Source organism: Danio rerio, chromosome 7, assembly GCF_049306965.1.
Source record: "Danio rerio strain Tuebingen ecotype United States chromosome 7, GRCz12tu, whole genome shotgun sequence".
Classification (NCBI taxonomy): Eukaryota; Metazoa; Chordata; class Actinopteri; order Cypriniformes; family Danionidae; genus Danio; species Danio rerio.
In genome coordinates, this window is record NC_133182.1 from 26,494,610 (window position 1) to 26,522,568 (window position 27,959).

At 35.0% G+C, this 27,959-nt stretch overlaps 2 protein-coding genes across 2 annotated transcripts; one reads left to right on the forward strand and one right to left on the reverse strand.

The window, feature by feature from the left end:
- The first annotated feature begins 159 nt into the window (after positions 1-159).
- mpdu1b (mannose-P-dolichol utilization defect 1b) lies at positions 160-6,777 on the forward strand. The gene is given in 7 exon segments (NM_001002130.1): positions 160-293; positions 1,549-1,614; positions 1,704-1,836; positions 1,997-2,082; positions 3,053-3,171; positions 3,269-3,379; positions 5,437-6,777. Coding segments are annotated over 7 exon segments (768 nt in total). The 5' UTR covers positions 160-169; the 3' UTR covers positions 5,566-6,777.
- Positions 6,778-19,825: 13,048 nt separating this feature from the next.
- Positions 19,826-23,182, reverse strand: sox19b (SRY-box transcription factor 19b). The gene is given in 2 exon segments (NM_131702.1): positions 19,826-21,485; positions 22,290-23,182. Coding segments are annotated over 2 exon segments (882 nt in total). The 5' UTR covers positions 22,925-23,182; the 3' UTR covers positions 19,826-21,238.
- Positions 23,183-27,959: the final 4,777 nt, after the last annotated feature.

Genomic DNA, 27,959 nt, shown 5'->3' on the forward strand with positions numbered 1-27,959 from the left:
ATAATAATAATAATAATAATAATAATAATAATAAATTTTGTGTGTATGAACCCACTCTTCAATCGTAAACCACTTAGCAGCACCACAAGTTTGCAGTGTTTCCACAACTAAAGGGATTTGAAATGCAGTAACACCCGACGCCACGTGACTGGATTTGACGTTTGCAATCATGGCGGCTTCTGAAGCAGTTGTAGAAACATCATTCATGGATCCTTTCAAAGATGTTCTGGTTAATTATTTAATGCCAGAAAAATGCTACGACGAGTTCTTTTTACAGTTCAATCTTCTGCACGGTGGGTTCACAACTGATTAACTTAGTTTCGTATTTGTCTCATAGAGAAATGTAAGGAGTTTCCTTAGGTACTTGCAACAGTTCAATGACAAACGGGATTTCTCTTCTCCAAAATATCAGCACATCTTTTATTTATTTATTTATTTATTTTGGTAATAACGGCATTATCCGCTTTGGGACCACTTTAAGAGAGGCATTGGACATTAACTGAAAACATTCCACGCAAGGAATTGTGGCTAATAAACTGTTCTCTGAGCTGTAATCGTGTCCTATTGTATTCAATTTATACTTTAATAAGCCTCGTCAGATGCATTACCTTGCGCTGTTGGAACGGGCGGAAGCTCATACATGTCCTAGCATATATTCGGCAATCATCGGACATTTCCGTAAAAGCTGACAAAACTTCCAACTCTTATGGTTTTGATTTCCTGCTATTAATTAGTTAAATGTTAAGTTAAAGTAAACGTCATTTACATTGTTACATGATTATATTAATTGAGGTAAAGTCGGTTTTTATATTCACGCATTGAGACTTTCTACTTTAAAAATATTAGCAGCCGATGACTATCAAAGTACAACATTGTTCACAGTCAAGTAAAGTGCTAATGCAGTGTATTTATTGAGTTAATGTATGTATGTTTACATGTGATTTCAGATCGAATATTCAAAGTACCATGGTAAACAATACAGGAACATGTCACATGTTGTCACTGAATGAATGTGCAAATATAAAACCAACTTTACCTCAATCATTATATTATACATGTAACATTCATTTAATCATTTTCTTTTTGGCTTAGTCTTTTTATTAATCTGGAGTTGCCACAGCGGAATGAACCGCCCATTTATCCAGCACTTGTTTTATGAAGCGGATGCCCTTCCAGCCACAACCCAACACTGGGAAACACCCAAACACACTCTTGCACATACACTCAGGACAATTTAGCTTACCCAATTCACCTATAGCACATGTCGTTGGACTGTGGGGGAAACCGGAGCACCCGGAAGAAACCCACGCGAACACGGAGGGAACATACAAACTCCACATAGAAACGCTAAATGACCCAGCCGAGGCTCAAACCTGCAACCTTCTTGCTGTGAAGCGATTGTGCTACCCTAAATGTATCATGTTATATAATAAATAATAATGTAACGTAGTTGCTGTGTTGTTTGTATTAGAAACATGGTCAGCTGTGTCTAACGGCATACAAATCATTGAAAAGTGTAATTTAGCTTCTTTTTTGTGTCCTTTACAGTGGATTGTCTGAAGATTGTAATCAGCAAAGGCCTGGGCATTGGGATCATCCTTGGTTCTGTATTAGGTAAGGAAATGTCTCCCATATCTTTACATTACTCACGCAAACAATGAATATCCTCTAACATTGATGTTTTTGTGCTCGTTTCTTTATAGTGAAGCTACCTCAGATTCTGAAGCTGCTTGGTGCTAAAAGTGCAGAGGGACTGAGCTTTAACTCTGTGCTGCTGGAGCTGTTTGCCATCACAGGCACCATGGCCTACAGTTTAGCCAACAGCTTCCCCTTCAGGTACATCTATGATGACGCTTTCATAGGCAAAATGATGCTTAACACTTTGGTAAACATTTGTACACGTCCACACACTGCATTTATAAATACCAAACAAAACTGCTTACTGGAAATTTCAAAAAGTATACAGTAATAATACGACCGGTATTATTTCTGACAGTTCCTGGGGTGAGGCACTTTTCCTCATGTTTCAGACTGTGACCATTGGTTTCCTCATACAGCACTATGGAGGAAAAACTATTAAAGGTAAATAAAAAATCATCTCATTACAATTTTGCAGATGTGTTCACACTGACTTGCTTCTCAGTTCATCATATGGTCTATCAAAATGGGAAAGAAAATGAAATGTTTAGTCCTGATTTGCTCTGTGCTCACACTGTCATTTTATAACTACATTTCCATTTAGTCATTTATTAAATGCTTTTGTACATCGTGACTTACAATTAAGGAGGCATTCAGCGATTCAACAAGAAGAGGCAACACATGGAAGTAGTGCTAATTATGCAAAGGAGTCGTTTACGCTCAGATAATTAATTGCTAGAGTTAGGAGGGAGTGTGTTATGTATCTTTTAAGAGAGAAGAGGGTTTCTACAGGTGGTTTGTCGAGCCCACTCACCTGTGTGAAGCTAACTTTATAAATGCACAATGTGTTTTTATAAGATGTTGACTGTAAGAGTGTCTGGTCTGCAGGATTAGTGCAGGAATCAGTTTAAATGACAGAGAGATGAGTGTTTTCTACAGGTGGTTTGTCAACCCCACTCTGTATGAGGCACACTCAGAATTGCATATTGTTTTGAGGTTGTTTTGTGGTGATCTGAACCTAAAGATGTTAAATTTAAACCTAAAGCTATGAATATTTTAGATCAGAACTTGGACATCCAAAACAGCGTGCTGGGCTAAATGTATTTATTTTGTCTGTGTGTGGACATGTGATAGAACTACATGTATGAAATGTGTAAATAATTCAAACAGTTTTTTAGTCCCAGATAAAGATCTGCTGTGAGGAGATGTTTCTGATGCCTATACTGTATTTTAATGGGCAACTTGTGCCAAGAATATTTTTTTTACTTTTATGGTTGCGTTTTATGATTTATTTTATAACAATTTGCACATATTGAGTTCATTGTAATCTAACCAAACACGTGAGACATGAAAACACCCTAAACTTAATTTATTTTAACGCTTTACTTTCTGGTTGCACTGTGATTATTTGCAGGTTTGGGCTTTCTAGTGGTTTATTTTGGTCTGTTGGCAGTCCTTCTCTCTCCTGTGACTCCCTTGTCGGTTGTCACTACCATGCAAGCCTCTAATATGCCAGCCATCATCTTTGGACGGGTAAGGTGGACTAAATAAACAAACATGTCAAAGCAACGAATACAGTAGACATGTATTTATGCCATTTTTTAAAATAATTGTTTCCCTGTGTCTTCAGTTAATTCAGGCCGGTACCAACTACAGAAATGGTCACACTGGGCAGCTATCGGCTATTTCAGTGTTTCTGCTGTTTGCAGGCTCTCTGGCACGCATATTCACTACAGTGCAGGTAAAACCCCGACAATTAGTCATAATTACACATTATTATGGAAAAGAGTTGCTTTTGTTACTCTGTACACATTTTTCCAGTCACTTTTGATAAAATGAATGCATCCTTTCTGAATTATTATTATTTTAAAACTCACTAAACTAATACTCTTAACACCAGAAGCACCATTGGGCAATCTTTACCTCAAATATACATTACATTTCAATAAAATATGAAAAGTACTTGAATTATACTAAACCTGGGATATTTACAACCTCCTGTTAAAATGGTTTAGATGAAATAATATGAAATGTATAACCATAAGTGCCAACAGGTCAGATTAACCTACAGTCTTGTGAAAAGGTGAGGACATCCTAAGAATTTCCGAATCAGGACATGAAAATGATCTGATATTTAGCAGGTCTTACAATTTGGATAACTAAACCTCAGATGAACAACAAGATCTAGCATAAACAACAATAAACCAGGCACTGCTAATCAAATGCCTTAAACAATCATGTTGTTGGTGCATTTTAAAACATTGCCTGTCCAATAGCTAAAGCTTGGCCTCAATTGTGTCATGCAACAACTCTCACAAAAAAGGCACGACCGCTTAGTAGATCAGAAAACAACAACAAAACAAAATCAATGTTGCAATAGTCCAGTCAAAGTCCAAACCTCTTCCTGACTGAAATGCTTTGACAAGAGCTGTGCAAAAAAAAAAACTCCTCCAGAATGATCCGACTGATAAGGTCATACACAAATGTTTACTTTAAGTAATTGCTGCTAAATGTGCATCTACAGGCATCATAGGATGTCCTAGGTTTGTCAACTATGGCTTGTATATCTTGGCTTTTGTGTTGTTAAATAAATAATAACAGTATATGTGAGGCTGTTTATTTTTTATATATGTTTTATCTTCCACATTTTAAGATCTCAAAAAAAACATATAATAGGACCGTAATAGTTTGGTTTTTTTATCATGATGTCCTGACACAGAAAACCGTGAACTTTAATAGTGTGTCCTAACATTTTCACGACTGTATATAATAGTTTCATTTTCACATGGCTTATGTTTTGGTGTTCTATGTTGACAACGACTTTCAGCCACTGATATCAGGTTATCAGTTTTAGCACAATTGTTAACAGAAGGTGATTTTTATTGATGCCAAACTAGTATTGGAAGCACTAAATGCTATGAGTGATGTTGAGTCGAATGGTATGAGTGTCTGCTGCATCCTGGCTATCAAAGTTGATATTTAAATAAATAATCATTTGATGACTTGAGTTTAGACGTTGCGAAAACATTCATTTTTTGCCAATTCAAAGAAGTATGTGCATGGATCAGGACGGTTAAATGATTCATGGCATACAAGATAATAGTGTACATAATTTTGTGTACTGTATATACACAAACACTCTACCGGTCAAAAGTTTGGGGTCAGTTTTAATTATTCATTTATTAAAAGTAAAAGAAAATGTTACATTTTTAAATACTTATTTATTAAATATTTTTTTATTACTTATTGTATGTAGTTTCAAATAAAGTTATTACTCCAATCATTATTGCTTTTAATTACTATTACCATTGATAATAATAATAACAACAATAATAATTCATATTAGAGTGATTACTAAAGGAGCATGTGACTCTGAAGACTGGAGTAATGATGCTGAAAATTCATCTTTAAAATCAATCTGTAATAAATTATCAAATTAAATTCTAAACTACTTGTGAACAGTTATTTTATAGTGCAATAACATTTCACTATTTGTAGTGTATTTTTGATTAAATAAATGCAGCCTTGGAATGCAGGAGAAGATTTTTTAAAAACATTTAAAAATCCTACTGACCCCAAACTTTTGACTGGTAGTATATGCATGTAACTGTTTCTGTACAGCTGTATATACAAAACATTGTGAACGTAAATATTATTAAAGATTCCATCATGAATAAATAGTGTTTGGTTTATTTAGGTATACCTATTATATAGTATAAATTATTTCTTACCTTAACTGCAACTTTCTTATCTTGACTTTGATATTTACATGATATTATTGTGTCTGTGTGTGTGCAGGAAACCGGAGATTCCCTCATGGCCGTCACCTACATAATCTCCTCCTGTTGTAATGGTGTGATCGCCGCGCAGGTCCTCTATTACTGGAACAGCAGCCCTGCGCTCAAGAAAAAGAAGAAGACTCGGTAGATCAGAGCGAAAGGCAAACTCGCTGACTGCTCAAGCCAACACACTGCACAGAACAGGGATCAGTTCAGTGATCTAATAAAAAAAAACGGTTCTTATGAAATTGAGCTCTGCCCTGAAAACACATGCATTTGTTAACCTATCAGTGCATGAGAGGCAGGTACAAATACTGTAAAAGTGTACACATTTATGTATTCCAGGTGCCCTAAAATGGACCAGAAAGCCAGTACCGTGAGGTACTGTAGGTATACAGGCTTTTCTTTCCCCTTTTAATTCCATTTATTGTAGTGGGTTGTTTAATTAGACGTGTTTTGAAGCTCAGGGAGTGGTGTTCATAATATTCCTGCTTTGGTTTTTTCAATCTTCATTCAGTTAAATTGCAATTTCTATTAAAACCAACTTAGCCATTCTGAATTGAACCAATCTGTGAGGAAAAAACAAACAAACATCCAGGCTGGGTTTTGTAGACCAAATTGTACCAAACGATGTTTTAGTCCATGCTCTCGCACGTATGAAAATATGTGTTGTTATTATATGCTGAAGGCAGTCCTACTGGAACATCAAAAAGGCTCTTGTTCTAATTGTGTAGACATTCAACCATATGGACACTATTCACGTCTTCCAGCACATATAACTGCTCATGTTGCTTTGGACTGTATACAACACATTTCATTGTGTTTTTGACATATTAAAGATTTCCCTTTAGGTTATGTAAAGAGTTAATTACTGTTTCTTGTCAATCTTGCAGTTGTACATGTAGCCATGCTGTTAAGTATCACCGTGACTAATGGGAATTGGTTAAATTATGAAATTTACTACGCTACAAGGCACTTTTTCCGGTTTGTTCTTCTAGATTTTACTATTCACCCATCAATTACAAGTTGTCTCATGCTGTCTGAAGTTGAAAGAAAAAGTTTGGTTTGAATGATGGAAATTGCATATTTGCACACAGTATGTTTGTGAATTTATTTCCTGTTTGCTCATGTATTGGTCTTTGTTGGTGTATTTCAGGAATGAAATATTATAATTTACTGTGATTATCATTTTCCATTTCTGAATTTTAGTTTTTTTTTTTTTTTTTTTTTTTTACCATTGAGCAAAACTTTCCATCAGATAATTGGTAGTGTTCTTTGTTTGCAAAGCATTTCCTCTGGTTTGAAAGGCTTTGGAGAAATAACAAACTGTTTAAACCCTTTAAATAAACGGTTTTATTCTTTATATGATTTGTTTACATTTATTTGGATGTGATTAATCTTTGCCCAGCAGTCATTTTTTTAAAAGTGGATATTACACACTGTAAAACCCAAAAAATTAAGGTAACTCAAACCATTTGAAGAAGCTGCTTGCTACAAACCATTTAAGTTCAAAAAGTAATAATGATGAGTACTGTGAACTTAATCCATTTGGGTAAACGAAGCAATTTAAGTACAGTAAAATCCAGTAAATGAAGAGAACTCAAAACAACTGATTACTGTAAAACACAATAAGTTAAGGCAACTCAAACCGTTTAAGAAAACCGATTGCTACAAACCATTTAAGTTTAAAAAACGAATCTATATGATTACTGTAAACTTAATCCATTTAAGTTAAAGTAATGAGGTATTTAATTAACTCATTACTTTCAACACAGAGTTCAAAACTCTTTTCAAGTGAGTAGAATAACCTTTCAGTACATTTTGAGTCAACTACACTCATTTCATTTAAAGTTGACTGTTGGGTTTTACAGTGTATTTAATTGTTTTGACATTTAAATACTACACAAATATTAGCTCAGTTCTGTTTTCATAGTAAAGGGAAAACAATTATGAATAAAAATATAAATTAATAAAACATTATTATGCAGTAATTAATGCTAAGTCATCCAAAATGAAATTGGAAATGAGATGGCTTGTACTGATGAACTGCGATACATTTTTGCACCACTAGAGAGAGACAAAGAGTCTTTCCTATTCTGGTTGCTCCATTGGTACGCTTTACCACACTAGCTGTGTCATTATTTACTTGAGTCGGGCAATTAGTCTTCATCTGTCATCACTTTTTAAAGAAACCTACAGTTTACAGCATAAAAGCATTACGGTATAGAAAGGCATACCTGCAGTACTGGTTCTGCCTCTAATTCTGTGGCGATTTCATTTAGTGGATTTCTAGTAAAACTAATGTTTTAACTCACTACAATGAACACATTTTCAACTTGATGAATCCTGTCTGTTTACAATTGGTTTAATCATGCTTTTTAAACAAATGTTGAATGATATATCTAGACCAGGGGTGCCCAAACTTCTGCAAAGTTTAGTTCCAACCCCAATCAGACAATGTTGAGATGTGTTGGAGCAAAAATCTGCAGGACACCGATCCTCCAGGACCGAGTTTGGACATCCCGAATCTAGACCGATGCTCTACTTTATTTGTAGATGGTCTTTCAAACCACTAATCTGTCATTTTTTAAGTTGCCTTACAAGATAGGTTCACCAAAAAGCGAAAATTATTTTATTAACTACTAACCCTCATAACATTTCAATCCTCTAAAGCCTTTTTTGTTTTAGGAACACAAATTAAGATGCTTTAGATTAAATTTGAGACTCATTCTCCATAGACCACAAGCTCGAGACATTAAAATCCTTAAAAGAAACAAAAATACATTGTCAAACAGTCTGTGTGACTATAATGGTTCAGCTGTAATCGTATGAAACTCCAAGAACAATTTTGTGCACAAAAAAACACTAAGCATTATGTCAGACAGGTTACTATTAGTTTTAGCTTACAGTTTACTAGCCATTAGACAACGTATTGCATTAGAACCAGGGCATAATTTGTGCCTAAACACGCCAGATCCAGCACCTCTGAAATCTGATCCGGCACCTCATTTTACCAAACCCCCTTCTAAACCGCCCTCCTCCCCATCCGCTGTTCACTTTCACTTTCTTCCACGACTCCCCAACCCTCTTCACTTTTGTCCGCGTTTAGAGCTTAACATGATTAGTTTAACCACTGAAGTCACATGAAATGTTTTGACAAGTTTTAGGTTCCTTTTCTGAACTTCTTTTTAATCTTTTGACCCAGAAGCACAAGAGAGCTCCAGGGTTTCATCTAAAATACTTTAAATTGTGTTCTGATGATCAACGGATATTTTTAGGAGATTAAAACAACATGAGACTGAGTGATTCATAAGAGAATTTTCATTTTTGATGAACTCATCATTTAACTTTAAAGTTCCGCACACCTCAATTACCTGTTTAGTTTCAATGTGACATTTAACATGGCAATTATTTCTCACTATAAGTGGCACCACTGAGTCTCCTTGTAGGTCCAGATGGGTTGGTTAGTCTAGATTTATAGAGCACAGGCAGACATAAACAGAGAAGAGCACTGGTTGAACAAGAGTCCTGATGCTCTCAGACGGGACGGGTGAATGCAAATGCGCAAAGATAAGCGATGGCATCTAATGGGAGTTTTTATCTAAATATATCAAGTTAAAGCAGCAAGAGCTGATGAAATATGTCTCTGATTTAATCACAAATTTTTGATTTCATTGTGTTCAGAATATTTTTAATAAGTTTAAACGCTAAATTCTTCACAAATACACCTACTTTTTGATGACATTTTGGATGATTTGGCCATAATTAAATCCATTAAAATATTTAATTAATATTATTTCCTTGTTCATAGTTTTTTGTACCTTTACTATGCAAGTAGAATTGAGCTCAAACTTATGTCTCAAGTGTCAAAACAATTAAATATAATATTCGGTTGTAAATAAATTAGTGATGGGCAAAAGGTAATTGCATCCATAATAAAAGTTTTTTTTTGGCATAAGATATGTGTGTTATATACACACTGTAAAAAAATTATATGATCAATTATTCCTCACATGCTGTGCTTTACGTTCATTGCAACAAATTAAACAAAGTTAATCATGTTCTAACTCAATTTTATAAGTTACACAAGCTGTTTTAAATCAGTTTAACATAATATAAGTTCAATGGACTCATAAGGTTAATTTGATTCAGCCTAAAATTTTAAGGCAACTAGGATTTTTTACAGTGTGTTTACTATATACTGTGTGTGAGTTCCACACAATGAATTTGTGTTGGGAAAACATGAGTAAATTAAGTTAACTTTTATCTTAAACTTAGTTTTTGTTTTGCTGATTTAAATAGATTAGAGATGAAACAATTAATTTGTCACCCCAAAAACTCAAAAATCTTGTTGTTTCTTTTTTAAATAAGTAGTTTGATCAAACAACAAACATATTTATTAAGAGTGTATATGTTTTTTACATACATTATTTTTTCCCCAGCACTAAAATTAATTTTTAAAACATTAAAAAAATACCAAAGAATCTTTAAATCCTTCAAAATGCTTATTCTCTATAAAAGGTTGCAGCATCTATTAATAAAATTTAGTTTTAGATAAAATAGTTTACATCTTCCCTTAAAGTCAGCCTGTGAATCGAACACGTTATTCTTTAATTAGTTCCATGTTTACAGCATTAAAAGGAAAGCATTCTTCACAGCTCACAATAAACACAGCTGCCCAAAAAGACATTATATATTTTCCTTTTTATATGGATTGCTCAATTAGTTCACATTCAATGGTTGTCTTCATTATGTAGGCTTGCTATTGTTATTTTATTGTTTTTGCTATGTAGGATGCATATTTTATTCAAATTTGCAGAGTCATTCAGTGTGCTTTCATGTAGGTGTTAATCTTGTAGATTCTACGAAAAGCATTCTTCATCTCCACCCCCAAATACAACCGGCTATTCTTGTCAATCGGCTCGGGAGTTCATGTCAAACACTCCTGTCAGTGCTTATGACAGACTGTTTTAATCGAATACATTTAATTATTAGAAAATTTAATTATCTGACAATTACGTATGAGAAAATCTAAGTATAGTAAATCTCAACTAAACAAACTCTAAAAACCAATAGTTCAATTTTTAAAAGACTTTTTTTAGCAACAAATGTCTATGATTTATCACAGTCATCTATGAAATTAATAGAATGATATTAGGAATTGTTTATTATCAGTTTATTAGACTGATTCCCAAAGGATCGTGTAACATTGAAGATTTGATTAATTATGTACTAATCACACTAAACTTTTTAAAATGAAAATTTATTCTCATAATTTATTCATTCATTCATTCATTTTCTTTTCAGCTGAGTCCCTTATTAATCTGGTTGTCGCCACAGCGGAATGAACCGCCAACTTATTTTAGCATGTGTTCACAATTTTAATGTTAATCAATTAAAAGTAAAATAACAATGAATTGAATAGGTGTGAGTGGGGCACTGATGGACACAGAGTACACACATGGATCAAATATTTCCAGACATGCTAGAAATAACAAAACTCGAGAAACATTTCAAATAGGTTTTTAAATAATTTTGAAGACCACTATCATTGAACTTTGAAATAATTTTTCATCTCAGTTTTTGCTGTTAATTTAAAAAAGAGATACATCTGCTGCTATTTTAATCTCCAGTTGGCTATTTAGAGAAGTTTATTCATAAACTAACTTTGAGAGGATCACGTGTTTATGATTGATCACGGCTGGTCCCGCTTTAGCTGATTGACTAATCCACAGTTTCCTACCTCATTTATATTCATTATGAAAAGTTCTCCCTACCACCTTACTCCTTCTCCCTTTTTCCTAGATAGGGTGGCACGGTGGCCCTATGGTTAGCACTGTTGCCTCACAGCAAGAATATCACTGGTTCAAGTCTTTACCAGGGCAGTCAACGTTTCTGTGCGGAGTTTACATGTTTTCTTAATGCTCGCGTGGGTTTCCCCAGGGTTCCCCGTTTCCTCCCACAGTCCAAAGACATGTGACATAAGTTAATTGACCAAATCAAATTGGCACCATATATGAGCTCTTATTCAGTACATCTCTCCATAGCAAGCCCTAATTCTTCATTAGCCATAAATTAGCAGGGGAGTTTTCTAGATCTACCTGATCTTATGAGCTCAGAGCTCTCTCCCGGGACAGCATGACAAACACTTTATAATCAATCATCAGCTAAGTGTGAACTTGAGAAGCTTTTAATGATTTGCTAACACGCAGTTGCTAATATATATATATATATATATATATATATATATATATATATATATATATATATATATATATATATATATATATATATATATATATTTCAGTTGCAGATGGGAAACACTTTTATTAATAGAACAATTTTCTGAATGTGTTTTCTTCATCTGTTTGCCCACATTGCTTTGAACTTTGTTTCTACTATAGTTTGTACTGTGCTATTTGTACTGTGTTGACCATGGTTGCAATCTGTTCATTGTAAAAAATACTCAATTAAATTTTTTATTAAAAATTTTTTCATATTTTTCTAAATTGAAAAAATGTATTTAAATGTGTATTTATTCATTCATTTTGTTTTTAGCTTATTCCCTTTATTTATCAGGGATCGCCACAGTGGAATAAACCACCAACTTATCCAGCATATGTTTTACACAGTGATACCCTTCCAGCTGCAACCCATCATTTGGAAACACCCATTCACTCTCATTCACAAACACATACACTACGGACAATTTAGCTTACCCAATTCATTCATTCATTCATCCATTCATTCATTTTCTTTTTGGCTTAGTCCCTTTGTTAATCTGGGATCGCCACAGCGGAATGAACCGCCAACTTATCCAGCATATGTTTTTGACACAGCGAATGCCCTTCCAGCTGCAGCTCATCACTGAAAAACACCCATACACACTCATTCACACACATACACTATTGACATTTTTAGCTTACCCAATTACCCTATGGCGCATGTCTTTGAACCGGAGCTCACAGAGGAAACCCAAGCAAACGTGTAGAGAACAGGCAAACTCCACACAGAAATGCCAACTGACCCAGTCAAGGCTCGAAGCAGCAACCTTCTTTGCGGTGACAGCAATACCCACTGCGCCACCGCGTCGCCCCTTACCAAATTCACATAGCTTATTACTCACCTATAGCTGATGGCTTTTGCCTTCAAATTTGTGGGGGAAACTGGAGCACCCGGAGCAAACCCACGCTAACACGGTGAGAACATGCAAACCCATGCCAAGGCTCGAACCAGCAACCTTCTTGCTGTGAGGCGACATCGCTATCCAATGCACCACCGCGCCACCCCTAAATTTGTATTATTACTTTTTTTTTTTCTTCCTTAGATCAGCTAATTTAAGTTGTCATATGTCGCTTTAAATTCATATATTACTTCATATATCACTTTATACTCTTTATTTCAATGTGCTCAACCTACAGGCTATATTTTACTTTCATCTATATATTTATTTGTAAGAATAATATTGTAAAAATTATGCAATTATGCAATTATGAATCAAATGTGAAACAAGCGCCTATAAGACAGAGGTGCCCAAACGATTTCTTATGAAGTACCAAAAACTAAACATAACTGAGAGATGTGGGCCAATGATAAAACTGTATTTCATTAAAGTTGCCATGGGTAATTTTCCAATTTCCCAAATAATATTTAAAAATAAATAGCAAATATGACTTTAATTGTATTACCTAAAGCATCTTGTTCCATAATGAATTTGTTACAATAAAAACACTAGTATACACTGCTGTATACACTCAAGTTGCCTATGTCTTGTGAATTGTTACACTGCTGTCTAAAATGCATTGTATTACACAATCTATTTTTCCCTTATAATGTCTGTTGGGAATCCCTCGTAGTTCAGCCCACGCTCTTATCTCAGCTCACCTGAGATGTAGACTGTTTCCTCGACCTCTATCTTTAAATCAGCAGCTCTTAACAGCACCTCCTCATCTCTGTGCTTGACAAAGCGAAGGCCCACACAAGTCTATACCGAAAGATTGGCAACATTTTTAGCTTCCAGCTCCTTGTCAAACCGTACTGACAGTAGTAACATCACAGGTATGCCTATTAACATTGCATGTTAACTCTGAATGCATTAGATCGCAGGTGATGGATTGATCTTTTTTTTTTTTTTTTTTTTTGAATTATTAATGCTGAGTATCTTGTTTGAGTCTGCCTGTGCTCCTCGCTCTTGCTTGGTTTGCTGCAAGACCAGTCTTGCCCAGGGTGTGGTGCTCATTAGTGTTCACTGTCAATCACTCTTTCAGTGCTTCCTCTATTAACCTCATTAACCTGACACACATGTACACGTGCTCCATCATAGAAAGCCAAGGCTGCTCCCGATGGTGGCCTTTAACTTTAGGGGTCTCTATGATAGAACATAGTACATCAACTGATTTTTGATTTAATTCGAAACTGGTCCGAATTGTTTGGTTAAATGCCTAACAATAACGTCTTATTTGTTTAATGCTAATATGAATTAATGATGAGTAATATATTGATAGCTTGGCTGTTTCAACACAAATATAGATAAATATATAGACATATATACTCTCAAAAAATTACTTTTGCTGCTTGTTTAAACCACTTATTTAATATGAGTTAAACCAACATCATTCTTAGGTTTCTTGGGGAAAAACTGAATTGTTTTATGTATTACTTATTTTCCACTTAAATTTGTAAACATGATTAAGTTAACTTAACAATTTGTGTTGGGACCGCATGAAGGATTTGTGTGGAACCCAGCATTTTTTACAGTGTGAGTATAATATCGACCATAGGAAACATATATATAAAAACCCAACAGATGGGTTAAAAATTGGGTTAGGTTCGTCCATATTAAACTTAAGTTTTAATTTGAAACAACCTTTTGTAGGATGCAAGGACTAATAATTATTAATACTTTCACAATTTTAAGAATATTACACTTTAAAAATGCTGTTTTCAGCCTAAATTTGAGTCAATTTTAGATAAACCCTTTTTTTTATTTTTTACAAACAGTATAAATTTGACACAACTGGCTAATAATAGCACTAAAACATTAGCTGATACATTAATGCATCTTTATTTAATGCAATTTGTTAATCTTTATTACCATCAGATTGTAAAAACCAAATCAAAAGTTAAAGCCAAATTTATTGTCAATTCAATCAGGATATACAGGATATACAGAGATTCGAAACTGCGCTATTCTCTACAAATTGAGTATTTTTTGTTTTTTTCAGCAACTTCATCAAGATGTTTAACAATAAAAAAGTATAGTAAATGCTGAAATTACCTTTAATAAATTCCATTGGGGTACACTGTATATTGCTTATTGTGATTTTGTGTTAAATAATACATTCAACAAAAGAAAACCTAGTCTTATTAAATGTTGTATTCATGGTAAAAACACAAAATGCTGGGTTCCACACAATCTATTTGTGTTGGGACAACATAAAGGAATTAAGTTAACTTATTAGTTCTTACTAATTTAAGTGAATTAAACATAAAACAATTAAGTTGTCCGTTAAAATAACACTAGAGTTCTCTTGTTTCAGCTCATTTAACAAACAGCAAATGTAATTTTTTGAGTGCAATAATTAATAAAGCCCACACGGAAACTGCGCGCATAGAAATCTGCAGATTTCCACAGATATTTAGCCTATCTTTGAGTCTATTTATTTACTTATGTAAATGTGTGTAAAATTATATTTATTCAGTTTTTAAATGATTTCAGTTATATTATTGAGTAATATGTCATATCAATTCATTTAATTTATTTGCAGTACAGTTTTCTCTTTTAGTTATTATTTGAGAGACTTGCTTAGTTTACCAAATAAGTGGATCAAGATGGATTTGCATTGTAAACATTAAGAAAAAGTTCAAAAACGCTTAAGTTTTGAGCTACAATACTACCAAAATCATTCCGCATAAATCAGCAGATTTAAAAAAAAATTCTCACAAGAAATAGCAAAAAAAAAATGTCTACAGATTCTATCTGGTCCACTAATCATTTTTTATTGGATCAAAGCAAACAGGTTAAAGTACAAGCTCAGTACAAATCAATATTCAACTTTCTTACCTTTCTAAATAAAAAAATAAAAGTAATCTACAAGTGCTATCAAAGTTGTCTATAATCCAAAACAACTCATTATACCGTTGACGTTGCCAACTATGAGCTAAGTTAGGCGGGTAGACTACTGCTTTGGCATCATGCCAGTCTTTTGATGTAGACATGTTTTGTTGACAAGCGGGAATCACTGTGTTTCATTTTATGTCATTCTGAATGAATAAAGTGAAAAAAGTTATGAGGTACACACCTAGTGCCTTATAGAACAGCATCCAAATCTTGATTAAAAAAAAGAAAGATCAAGATACAGAATGTTGATAGATTTGGCAAAAACATCCCGCCTACTGTGTGCACATTTGTTGCTATTTCTTGTTTGTTCTTGCATCTTTTACTGTAAGGAATGCATGTTTTGTCCACACAAGCTGTTGTAAATGGCACACACAAATTAGATTTCTCTTTAAGCAGGTTTCATGTTATTAGCCTATAAAATTAAATTTGGCAAGTGGCAGACACAACATTGACTGTTATCGGATGGCCACCCTCCTCTTGTTGCGTGACAGGCAGCTCTTGTCTAGGCTGACTCACACACACATGCGTGTTTCCAGCCCTGGTGGCATTTCAGCCAACCGAAACGGCTCTGTTAGAAAAAAAAAAAAAAGAGGAAAAATTTTACGCCCACTCACTCACCTGTGCACACACAGCGTCTGAGGTATGACTGACAAGACATCAGATGAGTGAGTGATGAAAGATGTTTTGATGTAGACCTGTGGACAGATTGAAAATGATATAGAGTCTGTTTTAAGTAATAGCTCAGTCAAAAATGTAAATCATGTCATTTACTCACCCTCAATATTTCGTTCCAGCTATTTCTTTCCTGTGAAAGAGAGAAGCAGCACTGAAGAATGGTTATGAATGATTTTACCTCAGAGTGAATGACATTTTAATGAGTATAAACAAAACATACCAAACAATAAAAAGATGACACAACATCAGTGAGAAAAACTAAAAAAATCTAAATCTAAAATTAGAATGGAAATATTTGTTTACATAATTTTATCTTGACTTAAAAGTTTACAGGCAGTCTGGTGTTGATATCAATGCCCACTTTATTAGCTACATCTGTTCAACTACTTGTTAGCGTAAAGATCTAATCAGCAAATCATGTCTACAACCCACGGCATTCAGGGGGTTTGTCTGAATTGTCTCAATTGTCTGAAAGAGAATATATCCAGTGATAGTCATGATGAGTATAAAAATAACTTGTTGATGCCAAGAGTTAGAGGGAAATGATGAGACTGGTTCAAGCTGAAAGAATAGCCAAATTAAATAGTTAAATAAAGACTTGTTACAAGCAAGGTATTCAGAAGAGCATCTCTAAGCAACACACAAGACATTAAACCTTGAAGCAGATGAGCTACATCAGCAGATGATCACACCAGTGGCAATTTTGTGAGCTACAAACAGTAAACCAAGGCAACAGTTTGCACAAACTCATTAACATTTAACAACAAAAGATGGAAGGTTGCCAGGTCTGATAAAACTCATATTTCTTTGAAAACTTCAGATGATATAGGGTCAGATTTTGGCAAAATTGTGACATGAAACATGAAATCACATGAAATCTATTATGCTTTTCCCAGAGATGGGTAAAGGGCGTAAGAACCTGCTGGATAAGTTGGCGGTTCGTTACGTTGTGGCGACCCCGGATTAATAAAGGGACTAACCCGATAAGAAAATGAATAAATGAATCTATTATGCCCTGTTTCAAGGGTTCAGAATGCCGGTGTAAAGGTGTGAGGGATATTTTTTGGCACATATTAATAAAAACTGGGCTTTTTTGTTATCATGATTTAACCATTTTGTGATGCTATTTCCAACAGAACAACATGCCACAAAGTTTAAAATTTCTGATTGGTTTCTTGAGCAATATATTCAACAGATCTCACTCCAAAAAAAGAGCAACTTTAGGATGTGCCATAATAAGACATGTGCAGCCAACAAATCCGCAGCAACCCTGCGGTACTCTCAGTAATATGGACTAAAATCTCAGAAGTATGTTTACAAGACTTTGTTGAATCTGCTACAAATGATTTAAGGTTTTTCTTTTAAGAATAACATGAAATAAAATGGATATTTCACCTAAACTTAAATACTGACTATTTACTTACACTTGAGTGGTTTCAGAACCTCCTGCCTTGCTTTTTTACGCTCACAAAAGAATAAAGATGAAAACTGAAATCATCTACTTATTCAGAACAAATACTATGGAGGCAGGTGGCTAGCTTTCTTCGAAATATCTTCTTTTGTGTTCAACAGAAGAAACTCAAACAAGATTTAAAATATTCATGTATGTTTAAACTGTTTATCCTGTACAGAACAGTAAAATAAAAAAAAATAAAAAATTGACATTAAAAGTGTCAGTTCATGCCCATGATCGCCAGTTTTCTTTGCTTGTGTTTCACCTGTCGAGCAGTGAAGTCTGTGCGTGCAGGAGGGGAGCGGCTCCCTCGGAATGCATGTAAATAAATAATACGCACCCCCCGTTACTAGAGCAACCATTAATCTCGTTTCCGGATTTATGACGAAATAGTAAAAGGCTGTTAAGTTTATGTTAAACGTTTTATTTTTACTTAAAAACGCTTGTTGACAAACTAAGCACGAAAAACCCACCAAATATCTCGTACAAAGTTAGTCAATTGCTTGACATAGAGTTTTGGCCTTAATCTACAAACTGGCAGCCCACAGGAGTTTGTTGAAGCCTCACTGGTCGTTGCTAAGTGATTTTATGTTTCTCACCAGAAAATCCAGCACCCCCATCCCAACTCGACACCCACATTCGCCCTCTCAACCCCCCGGCATAGTCAGAAGTCGTAAGCAGAGCTCTTTTGAAACCTTGATATTTTTATTCTATAAAACAATTTTAAAAGTATTATTGGATATTGCTTTACTTACTTCTAACTTGGAAACTCGCCTGAACTGTTATCAAGGTAAATAAAGTACAGGCTCTTCCAGCCCCCCTCCCTTCGCCCTCCGATTAGCCGCAGCAGCTCTTACATTTTCATGAGAATGACATTAGGAGGTGAGGGGGTTAAACCCGAGGAGAAAACGGGGAGAAACGACGGCAACGCTAATTTTCCGCACAGCGGGAGGCGAGAAAAGGGAACAAAGTGGTCCAAGGGAGCCTCTCCGGATTCAGTGGCTTACTACGTACACCTGCGAACTCAAAAGCAAAGGACAATGTGCCTCCGAAACGGCCAATTACGACCGAGACAACAACCAGTTTTCAATCTGGAGAAAGAGGGTTATGCTGAGGTGGACAGTGAATCTGGGGGCAAAGGAGATGATGTCGCCTTTAAACCGTTCTGTTTTGCCCGTTTTCTTCACATCTAATCCTTTTATCAATTATATACAATTAAATCAGCCGTTTTTCCTATCTGGCTTAACTTAAAGATTGATGGATTAAATATTTTTTTTATTAAAACGTTAAGAAAAATAGGAAAATAGCTTAATTTGTGCTAAACAAACGCAAATAAAACTTTATATTGATAAACTGTAAAATAAATTATCCTTAAGTTAGCCTGATTAAAAATTTGGCCTTTTTGGATTTCATATTTATTCACTTATATATATATATACACAAATAATTTATTCAATTTACTCACCCTCAAGTGGTTCAGAACTAAATTTCTTTATTTTATTAACTACTGAAGATATTTTAAAGACTGCTGAAAACCCATAACCATTGACTTCTCTAGTAGAAAAAATACCATTTTGAACTGAACTTATGTTCAACAGAAGAAATAACTCCTTAAGTTGTAAAACAAGTAGTGACACTTTTAATTTTGGGTGAACAATCTTTGTGTTGTTTTTATTTTACTATGAGTCTCCAAAAGGTGAATAACAGCACTAAGGCTAAAACTGTCATTCAACCATCACCATTTCACTCACATTAAAAAGTTCATGGCTGACTATGAAAAAGTAATTTACCTCTGGCAATAGGATTGACAAATATTCATGTAATGCTGAAGGTCAAAGAGGACTGTCCTCAAAATTAGGACTGTAAACTCAAAATTACATACAACCGACCACTTTGAGAGATGTAAACAATAACAATGGTCCTTACATATTTCCTGTTTTACATTTTTAAATTTCCATAGCTTTTGAGAATCCAAAAAAAGTCCAAATATTGATAAATAATCCTATGGCAGGTGTATAAAAAAAAGGAATCATTGAATTGCTTCGTAACGATTATGAAATAGTTTGACAGCAAGCAGGACATTTTCATGAGCCAATGACATGACAACACTGAAATGGTCTACACAAACTTCAACAGAATCAAAACTTGACACAAAATGTTGCGTTGTCATTTTTTTATTCTGTAAAACGGCCCTTATAAGAGCCACAAAACCAATATACACTGTACAAAAAGGGTATTTACAACCTAGATTAAAATTATTAAAGAAAAAAAAAAAACAGCAAGCTGCAAACTCACTTCAATGGTAATGTAAACTTTTTTTCCCCATTGTGCTTAAATCACCATTCAATTAACAAAAACATTAGTATCTAACTGAACGAACTTTGTGGCAGCAAAAAAAAAAAAAAAAAAAAAAAAAGTCAAATTTAATTCTGACAGCCACAAAAATGCCACCTGCAGTTCAGGAGTTCAAAACTAACCTTGACATGACTTTGCATTTTGTTGACAAAAGGTCACACTGTGAAAAGAAAATTTCAGTCAAGTCCACTGAACTCACTGGTCAACCATACTGTAATGGTAGCAGCAGACTTAATGCTGTGGCAGAATGAGAAAGACCAGAGGAGGTAGAAACCCTTCTAGTCTAACGAAGTGCATTGACTGACAGCGAAGATCAGTGCATTCGAGTTTAGCCCTTAAGAGGGAAATGCTGGAACTAGAAAAACTCAACATTTAGCAATCTGCATGGCCAAAAACTGACCATTTACAGGAGTGCAATTACCTTGTAAAGACTAGAAACAAAAAGATTAGTTCACAAACAAGTTTGATACATGTGAAAATCAGATATTATTTAAAAGTAAGAAAAGTATAATGACTTTCTCCTCACTATTATGAACCCATTCAATAAAGGCAATCTATACCGTCATCTTCTCACTATTTATTTGAAGGAGGCCCTGAGATTGTCCAAAACACTTCGCTATACATCAATACCCAAACCTAAAGAAACAAAGGTCAACTTGACCAAACACTCAGTTATTCAGTGCGCTTAGCCAGTTTGGGTATAATAGCAGGATTCACAAAACAAAAACTAATTTACACTAGAGGTCACATGGTATGTCTATTACTGGCCATTGTGATTATTATTGGTTGACCTGTTTTCAGAGTCGCCCTGTTTTGTACCCCAATTAGGTTTTGGATCATGATTGCCCACTGCTGCATGAACAACGCATGTTCTAAACATTGCATGAAGCACAAAAGAACACTGTTTATAATTATAATAATTAAAAAAAACATATGAATTTAGGAAGAGGATGTCTGAACTGGAACTTGGAGGAAAAAAGGCTGACTGAATTATCCTAATTTCAGGAGAAGTTAGAAAATGAAAGGTCCCCGGTCAAAACACAGAAGACTGAAATGGTAAAATTTTCTATACAGTTTCAACACAGAACTTCAGATCATTCAAAGCGAGGAGGTAGTAAACAATCAGAAGTGTTCAGTAATCCACACGGTCTATGAGTGGCACTACGGTCCCAATAAGGATCCAACTAATAGCAGTTCAGGGAAAAATTTCCCTAAACTTCAGATGTGAGTGAGGGGAACAGTTCCACCAAGATAGTGCTGTTGGACACCAGGGTAAGCCCTCTGGTTTGAGCTTTCGCTGGTATCACCGCCTGGAATGTACATGCTAATCATGTCCCTCAGGTCCCCTTGGAAAGCACCACGGTGGTGGTTTGGTACTCCAGTGGGTGAATGCGACAGGGGTTCTGGTTTAACCATGGACATCACCGGACTGGGCTGCTGAGCACTGCTGCTGTAGGACATTTGACTGTGGAGAGGAAAAAAGGGCAAACATTGAAAGTTAAAAAAAAGAAAAGAAAATCCAGGATTAACAGCACAGAGAATCTGTATCTTTCCACACATAAACGCCTCTGCGTTTGTTCCAAAACAACAGGTCTATACAGGTTAAGCCAGCTTACTTGTGGTGACTCTGGGAGAAAAATCGGTAGACAAATGCTAAAGTGTGCAGTTATGATTAACAGGCAAACTGATAAGTGTGCAGATGTAAGGAGATAATCTAGACAAATGCCAAATGCATGAGTTGGGAAATTAAATTAGTCAGAGACCTTAAAGGGAAAGTTCAGACAAAAAACAATTTACTCACCCACAAGAGTTCATTATTTTCATCTAAAGATGATATTTTGAAGAAAACTTGCAACATGAAATCACTGATTTCCATAGTAGGAAAAACAAACACAATGGAAGTCAAAAGTTACAGGTTTCGAGCTTTCTTCAGGATATCTTGTGTGTTTAACAGGGGAAAAAGTAAATCAAACCGTTTTAAAACAAGAAGGGCGAGTAAATGGTGAAAGATTTATTTTGTTTTGGGTGAACTATCCCTTTAACTTCAAACATTCATAATTACAATTGCTTTTAGATGCCCAAAATGTGGATTTTCGCCATATGAATACAGTTAATAACATTCTAAGCTAAAACTTTCAACGTCTTTACACACACCTATTAAAACTGAACGCATTTTATGCTTAATGTCAACGTATTTATCGCTTCGCGCAATAGTTTACCAATTTTCATATATTGTCGAGATTTTAGTAGCCCTTTTCTCAAAACAAACCTGTAAGAGCTGGCGCTGTTCATGTAGGGCTGTGCCGCCGGGTACTGCAGAGCTGACAGATCGTACCGGTGAAGTTGCTGCGGGTATCCGAGCGCGTCCCCCTGCATGCCCATGTACCCACCGGCGTGACCCCAGCCGTAGCCGTCCATCCTCGGGCTGCCACCTTGTCCCTGCGCCACAGCCGATGCCAACAAGTTGCCCGCTGCAAGAGGATATTTGCCGACAGGATTGTCCTTCTTCATGAGAGCTTTGGTCTTGCGCCGGGGCTTATATTTGTAGTCGGGGTACTCCTTCATGTGCACCGCCCGCAGCCGCTTGGCCTCGTCGATGAACGGCCGCTTCTCCACGTCCGTTAAAAGTTTCCACTCCGCGCCGAGCCGTTTGCTGATCTCAGAGTTGTGCATTTTAGGGTTCTCCTGGGCCATCTTCCTCCTCTGACCCCGAGACCAGACCATAAACGCGTTCATGGGCCGCTTGACTTTGTCCATCGGGTCCACGCCTGGCGGACAAGCGGTTTTCGAATCGTGGTGCGCGTTTCCCACCCCGCTGCCCGGAGGAGACATGCCCGGGCTGTGCTGGAGGGTGTGGGGTGGACCAGCGGTCTTCAGCTCGTGCTCCATCATGCTGTACATCATGCCACTTCTCGCTTTGAGTTTCAACCGCGCAATGCTAAAGCAGCCAATTAAAAGTGCACGAGCGAGCCTAATCAGGTCAAACAAATCCGGCGCAGGTGAAGACTTTTGATTGTCTGGCTGAAGAAAGCACCCCAAATAAAAGCAGCAGCAACGAGGGAAATCTCAAAGCATTTAGAAAAGTTACTAATGCAAAATAAAGTAGAAAAGAGCGCGAAAGGAATCTCAGCTTGTTTGTGTCTGTGTTGAACTCTAGACAAGCCACTTGTTGAGCAGCGATAGTTTGCAATCCACGTTGAACCAATTGTATAATTGTATTCCACGTCTGGCCAATGAGCGCTCAACGCAACCCCTTTGCTAATTTGCATAACAATTGTTAGGGATGTGGCGTTTCTCGTAGGAGATCTGATCACTTGTTGCAAGAGGTAAGAGGCACGCAGAGAGCGAAAGCGAGGCTTATATTATTGTTTTTAAAGAATAAAAGTCGTCGTATTATATATAACTGTTGTAAGTGTAAGTCTAATACAATATTGTGGTAGATGTGCTCATGTTTTAATACGGAGTCCGCAAGCAAGCATTTAAAAGGTACACACATATGCTGTGTTGTGGCTTTCTTTGAAACTTTTTCTATGACTTAATTAGTTTCACTTTGCACCTTTACACTTTCTGTGTCTTCTATTGTTAGCTCTGAACCCGATCATCCTGGGGTCATGGGAAAAAGACCGAGCTCAGACATTTTCTGTTAAGACTTGTAGTTATTATTATCACAAAGTGGTTTATTTGTCTATTTATTAATTAATTAATTTATTTATTTATGAGTTTGTTTTCTTGGCTTGATTGATTTAAAGTCAGATGTTTTTACAACATGGCTCAAGAGTTTGCAAACATTAAAATGTTTTTTAAATAAATATCGTCAGCTTGATAGGGGTGTTTTTTTTTTTAAATAAAAATACAGCATAAACTGTATTATTGTAAAAATTATTTCAATCAAAATGAGCATGAATTGTCAGCTTTATTTCTCCCATGTTTAATGTCAAGTGTTGATTTAGTAACTATTTTAATATGCACATTTGCTATGCTCAGTAGTTGAGCAATTCTAGCATTATGGATGTGACATTTGCAGTAAAAGTCAAAACATAAATTCACAGAGAAAGTATACTTTATGTTAACATTATATTGAAAAATCAGTTTATATTTTCCAAAACTACTAACCACAGAGTTACGGAATCAGAAAAAATATCAATCTGTAAATATTTTTTATATTTTAAATGAGGAAATTAAACATGCGTTATGGATGTGACCAAAAAAGTCTGAAGTTTACAGTATACAACATACTTTGTGGAAAATCAGTGAATTAAACTGCACAACCCAAAAGAAACAACGGCAATCAGAAAGGTAAGAGTTGTCTCTCTAAAAACAAAAATGATTGATTTTATTTGCATTTATGAGGGAAAAGCTTTGTCACTGATGTGACACCTCTTAGCAATGGATGTGACAGATGTAAAAATGGCACTTGTGTGACTTTAGCAAATCATTATAGTTGTATAAACACATTAAAGGAGACATTTTTAAGTATTTTTAAAGTACTGTAAAACACAAGCCTACACAAAAAAACTAGAAACGGTTTTGCTATTTTGGTGAAAACTTAATTTCTTTTGATGGCATGGTTGAAATTTGCATGGAATTGCTCTCTTTATCAATGTTGGAAATACAATCTCCTTCATATTTTGGTGTAGATATACTTTTCAGTATTCTTTGAAGAATAGTAAGTTAACATTTATTTGAAACAAATCTTTCAGGAAACTATGTGTTACTGTCACTTGATCAGCTGAATTCCTCATTTTATAATCATCAGCATCAAAGATAAAATGCTTCTTTTCTTATTTTCTCTTTTTTTTCTTGTAACTTTTGAATTTCAGTAGCCCTACAACTGTTCTAAGAGTGATCGAGTTGTGTACTGAGCAGCATTTGAAATGGATACATTTGAATATCCGTTTTTTGAATATATTTACTCAACAATTATTTAAAAATATAAATAATATTCTACAATATTATTATTTCATCACTGATAATACAAATCTATCCTTGGTGAGCAGACTTTTAAAACCATCTTGACGTTTCCAAATGTTTTGTGTATGGATAAAAGCAAACAAGTAAGGTACAGCCAATTCATAATTATTAGGTGCTTGTTTTCAAGTCCTTAAGTAGCCAACAAAATGCCATTACTCCCTTTTGATGACAATTTATGACAAGCAACTGTCAGAAAATTCTATAGGTGTGTGATTTTCAGTGTTTGTAATTGCTTGAGAAAAGGTGTGGGTGCAAAGCTTTATGATGCTTTTTCTTTTCTTTGTAGACACAGGTGTGAGTGCTTGTGAGCTTGCAGGCGCTTTGTGAACCATGTTCACGGCCTCTGTTCGTGACTGACAGTTACGCTTTTATGCCCATCGCACCACAAATTGTAGGGCTTCATTCTTCCATATACACACAAAAATTATTTTTGCTGGATGTTCAAACTACTTATTTAAAATGAGCCAAATCAACACAATTGCTGAGTTTTTTTTGGGGACAACTTAATTGCTTTATGTAAATCTTTGTAATTTGTTTAAAAGTAATTAACTTAATTGATTTGTGTTAGGAAAACAAGAAGGAATTGTGTGGAACCCAGCATTTTTACAGTATACACTGCAGGGCTCCACATAATCAATTAGTTTTTTTGGACATAAAGAACTTAAGTTAACAAATTGAAGTGGATTGAACATAAAACAATTGAGTTGTCCCCCTAAAAAACATAATTTAGTTGTTTCAGCTATTTTTAAATAAGTACAAATAGTAAACATCATTTTTTGAGTGTATCTAAACATTTTTAGACAGATCGTACCCCTCTTTATGCAGAGAGTCCCACTTATTTTGCCATCCGCTTTCTTTGATCAGTTTGGTTTGTGACAGGAGAAAGTTCCTCTCAGAAATGTTACGTGTAGCTACAAACACTCACAGAAAGCTGAAAGACCTCATGTTTGCATACACATGTGCTCCACATGCCTCTCTCTGACTATTGTGTTGCTTTTTTGAACCAGTGTTTTCATGGGTTTGAATATGTATGTCCAAAACAAGTTACAACACAGTTGTTTTTCCAAAGCGCACACAAAAGATAACCACCCCATTCAGCCGGGCTGTAAGCTGCTCAAACATGGCTACCTGAATGAACCTGTAGAGGAGAATCAACACAGCTTCTCTGACTGAACTGTCTAGACTCCTTTTGCTTATTTGCCTTGATGCAGTTTTTTTTTACTGCGAACTTTAAAAGTAATTTTTATCTTAATCTGAAAGGTTTCTCATGTATAAGGAATTATTTGATATAACTATGCTTATGCACTGTAAAAATAAAAGGTTCCTATACACAATTTTGACAGATGTAAACAAAAACAATGGTCCCAATGTATTTCCTGTTGTACATTTTTTATTTCTATAACTACTGAGAATACAAAAAGAGCCACATATTATAAATAATGTTATGATAGCTGTTTCAACATTAGGTTATTATGAATGAATTGCCTCTTGTTACACTTATGAAATAGTTTGACAACAAGCAGGAAATGTTCATGGGCAATAACATGACCAAATTGAAATGGTCTATAGTCACCTTTTGGGGTTCTTTACAATGCCATACCAGCAGAACCCTCTGTAGGACCTCTAGGCAACCTTTCAAAAGGGACCCTTTCAAAATCTCTTTACCTGATTGTGTGTTTATAGATAAAATATATATAGAATTTTCAATAAATAATCACTTTTAATAATCAAAATGCATCACAATTACATTACATTTTAAATTGTACATTTTAGTGCAAACACTCAAATTTAAATAGTGTCTAATTTACTGTAAGAAACATATTAATACAAATAACTGCAAATCTGCTAAAAGTTGAAGTCAAAATGATTAACCATTTTGAGAAATATTTGAAAAATCACAGGAGGATGTTTAACAAACCAAGATTTTTTTTTTACAGTATTTCCTATCATATTTTTTCTTCCGGAGAAAATCTTATTTGTTTATTTTGGCTGGAATAAAAGCAAGAATAAAAGGTCAATATTTTTTCCATGGATGCGGTGATAAAAAAGAAAATCAACACTTCTTTTACTGAACTAAACAAACACTTGATTTTGTGTGCGTTCATGCAGCTTTTCTTGAATTCAAGACATTAAAATGCTTCTAATGTCCAAGATATTATTAATTATATAAATTATATCTGTAGGCAAGGCGAGTTTATTTACATAGCACATTTCATACACAATGGTAATTCAACATGCTTCACAAAAACAGGAATAAAATAAACAACTATGAGAAAACAAAAACATGACAAGTAAAAAAAGACATCATAGTGCAACCTGTGGGATGTGATATTCGGATGTGCTAAACAGATGTGTTTTAATTTAAACATAATTCTTTAATGTCTGAAATATAATTGACGAATTCTAAAATAAAATGTGTTTTTTGATTACAGGATTATAGAGAAACTATTTGGTCCGTGTATCATCCGTTCATTTGATTATTCCTTTTATTACGGAAAACGAAACATCAGAAAAACGATGAATATTTCGTTTTTCTGTTTATTCTGTAGGCAGAAAAAACGGAAACTCATCTGTTATTCAGCTTATTAACTTAAAACGAAATAATAAAACAAACACAAAACCAAAACGAAATAATGAGTCAAAAAATGGTCCGTGTACGTTTTGTTCATTTGTTTTCCATTTTCAAACGGAATAAAGGAAATGGAGAAAACGGCCGTTTTTCCGTTTTACTTTTGCTCACGAAAAAACGAGATTTTGGCTGGATTTTCGTTTTTTGGTTTAGGGCAGGAAAACGGATAAACGACTTTAAAATTCATTTTACACATGTAGGCGGTGCTGAAACGCCCACTTTCCTCTAATTGGTCAACCAAATCTGCGCTCGTGACGTCACCCTCAAAATAAAAGCCTTACACGCAGGCTTTTAATTATTATTATTTAATTATATATTAACTAAGTTTACATATTCTAT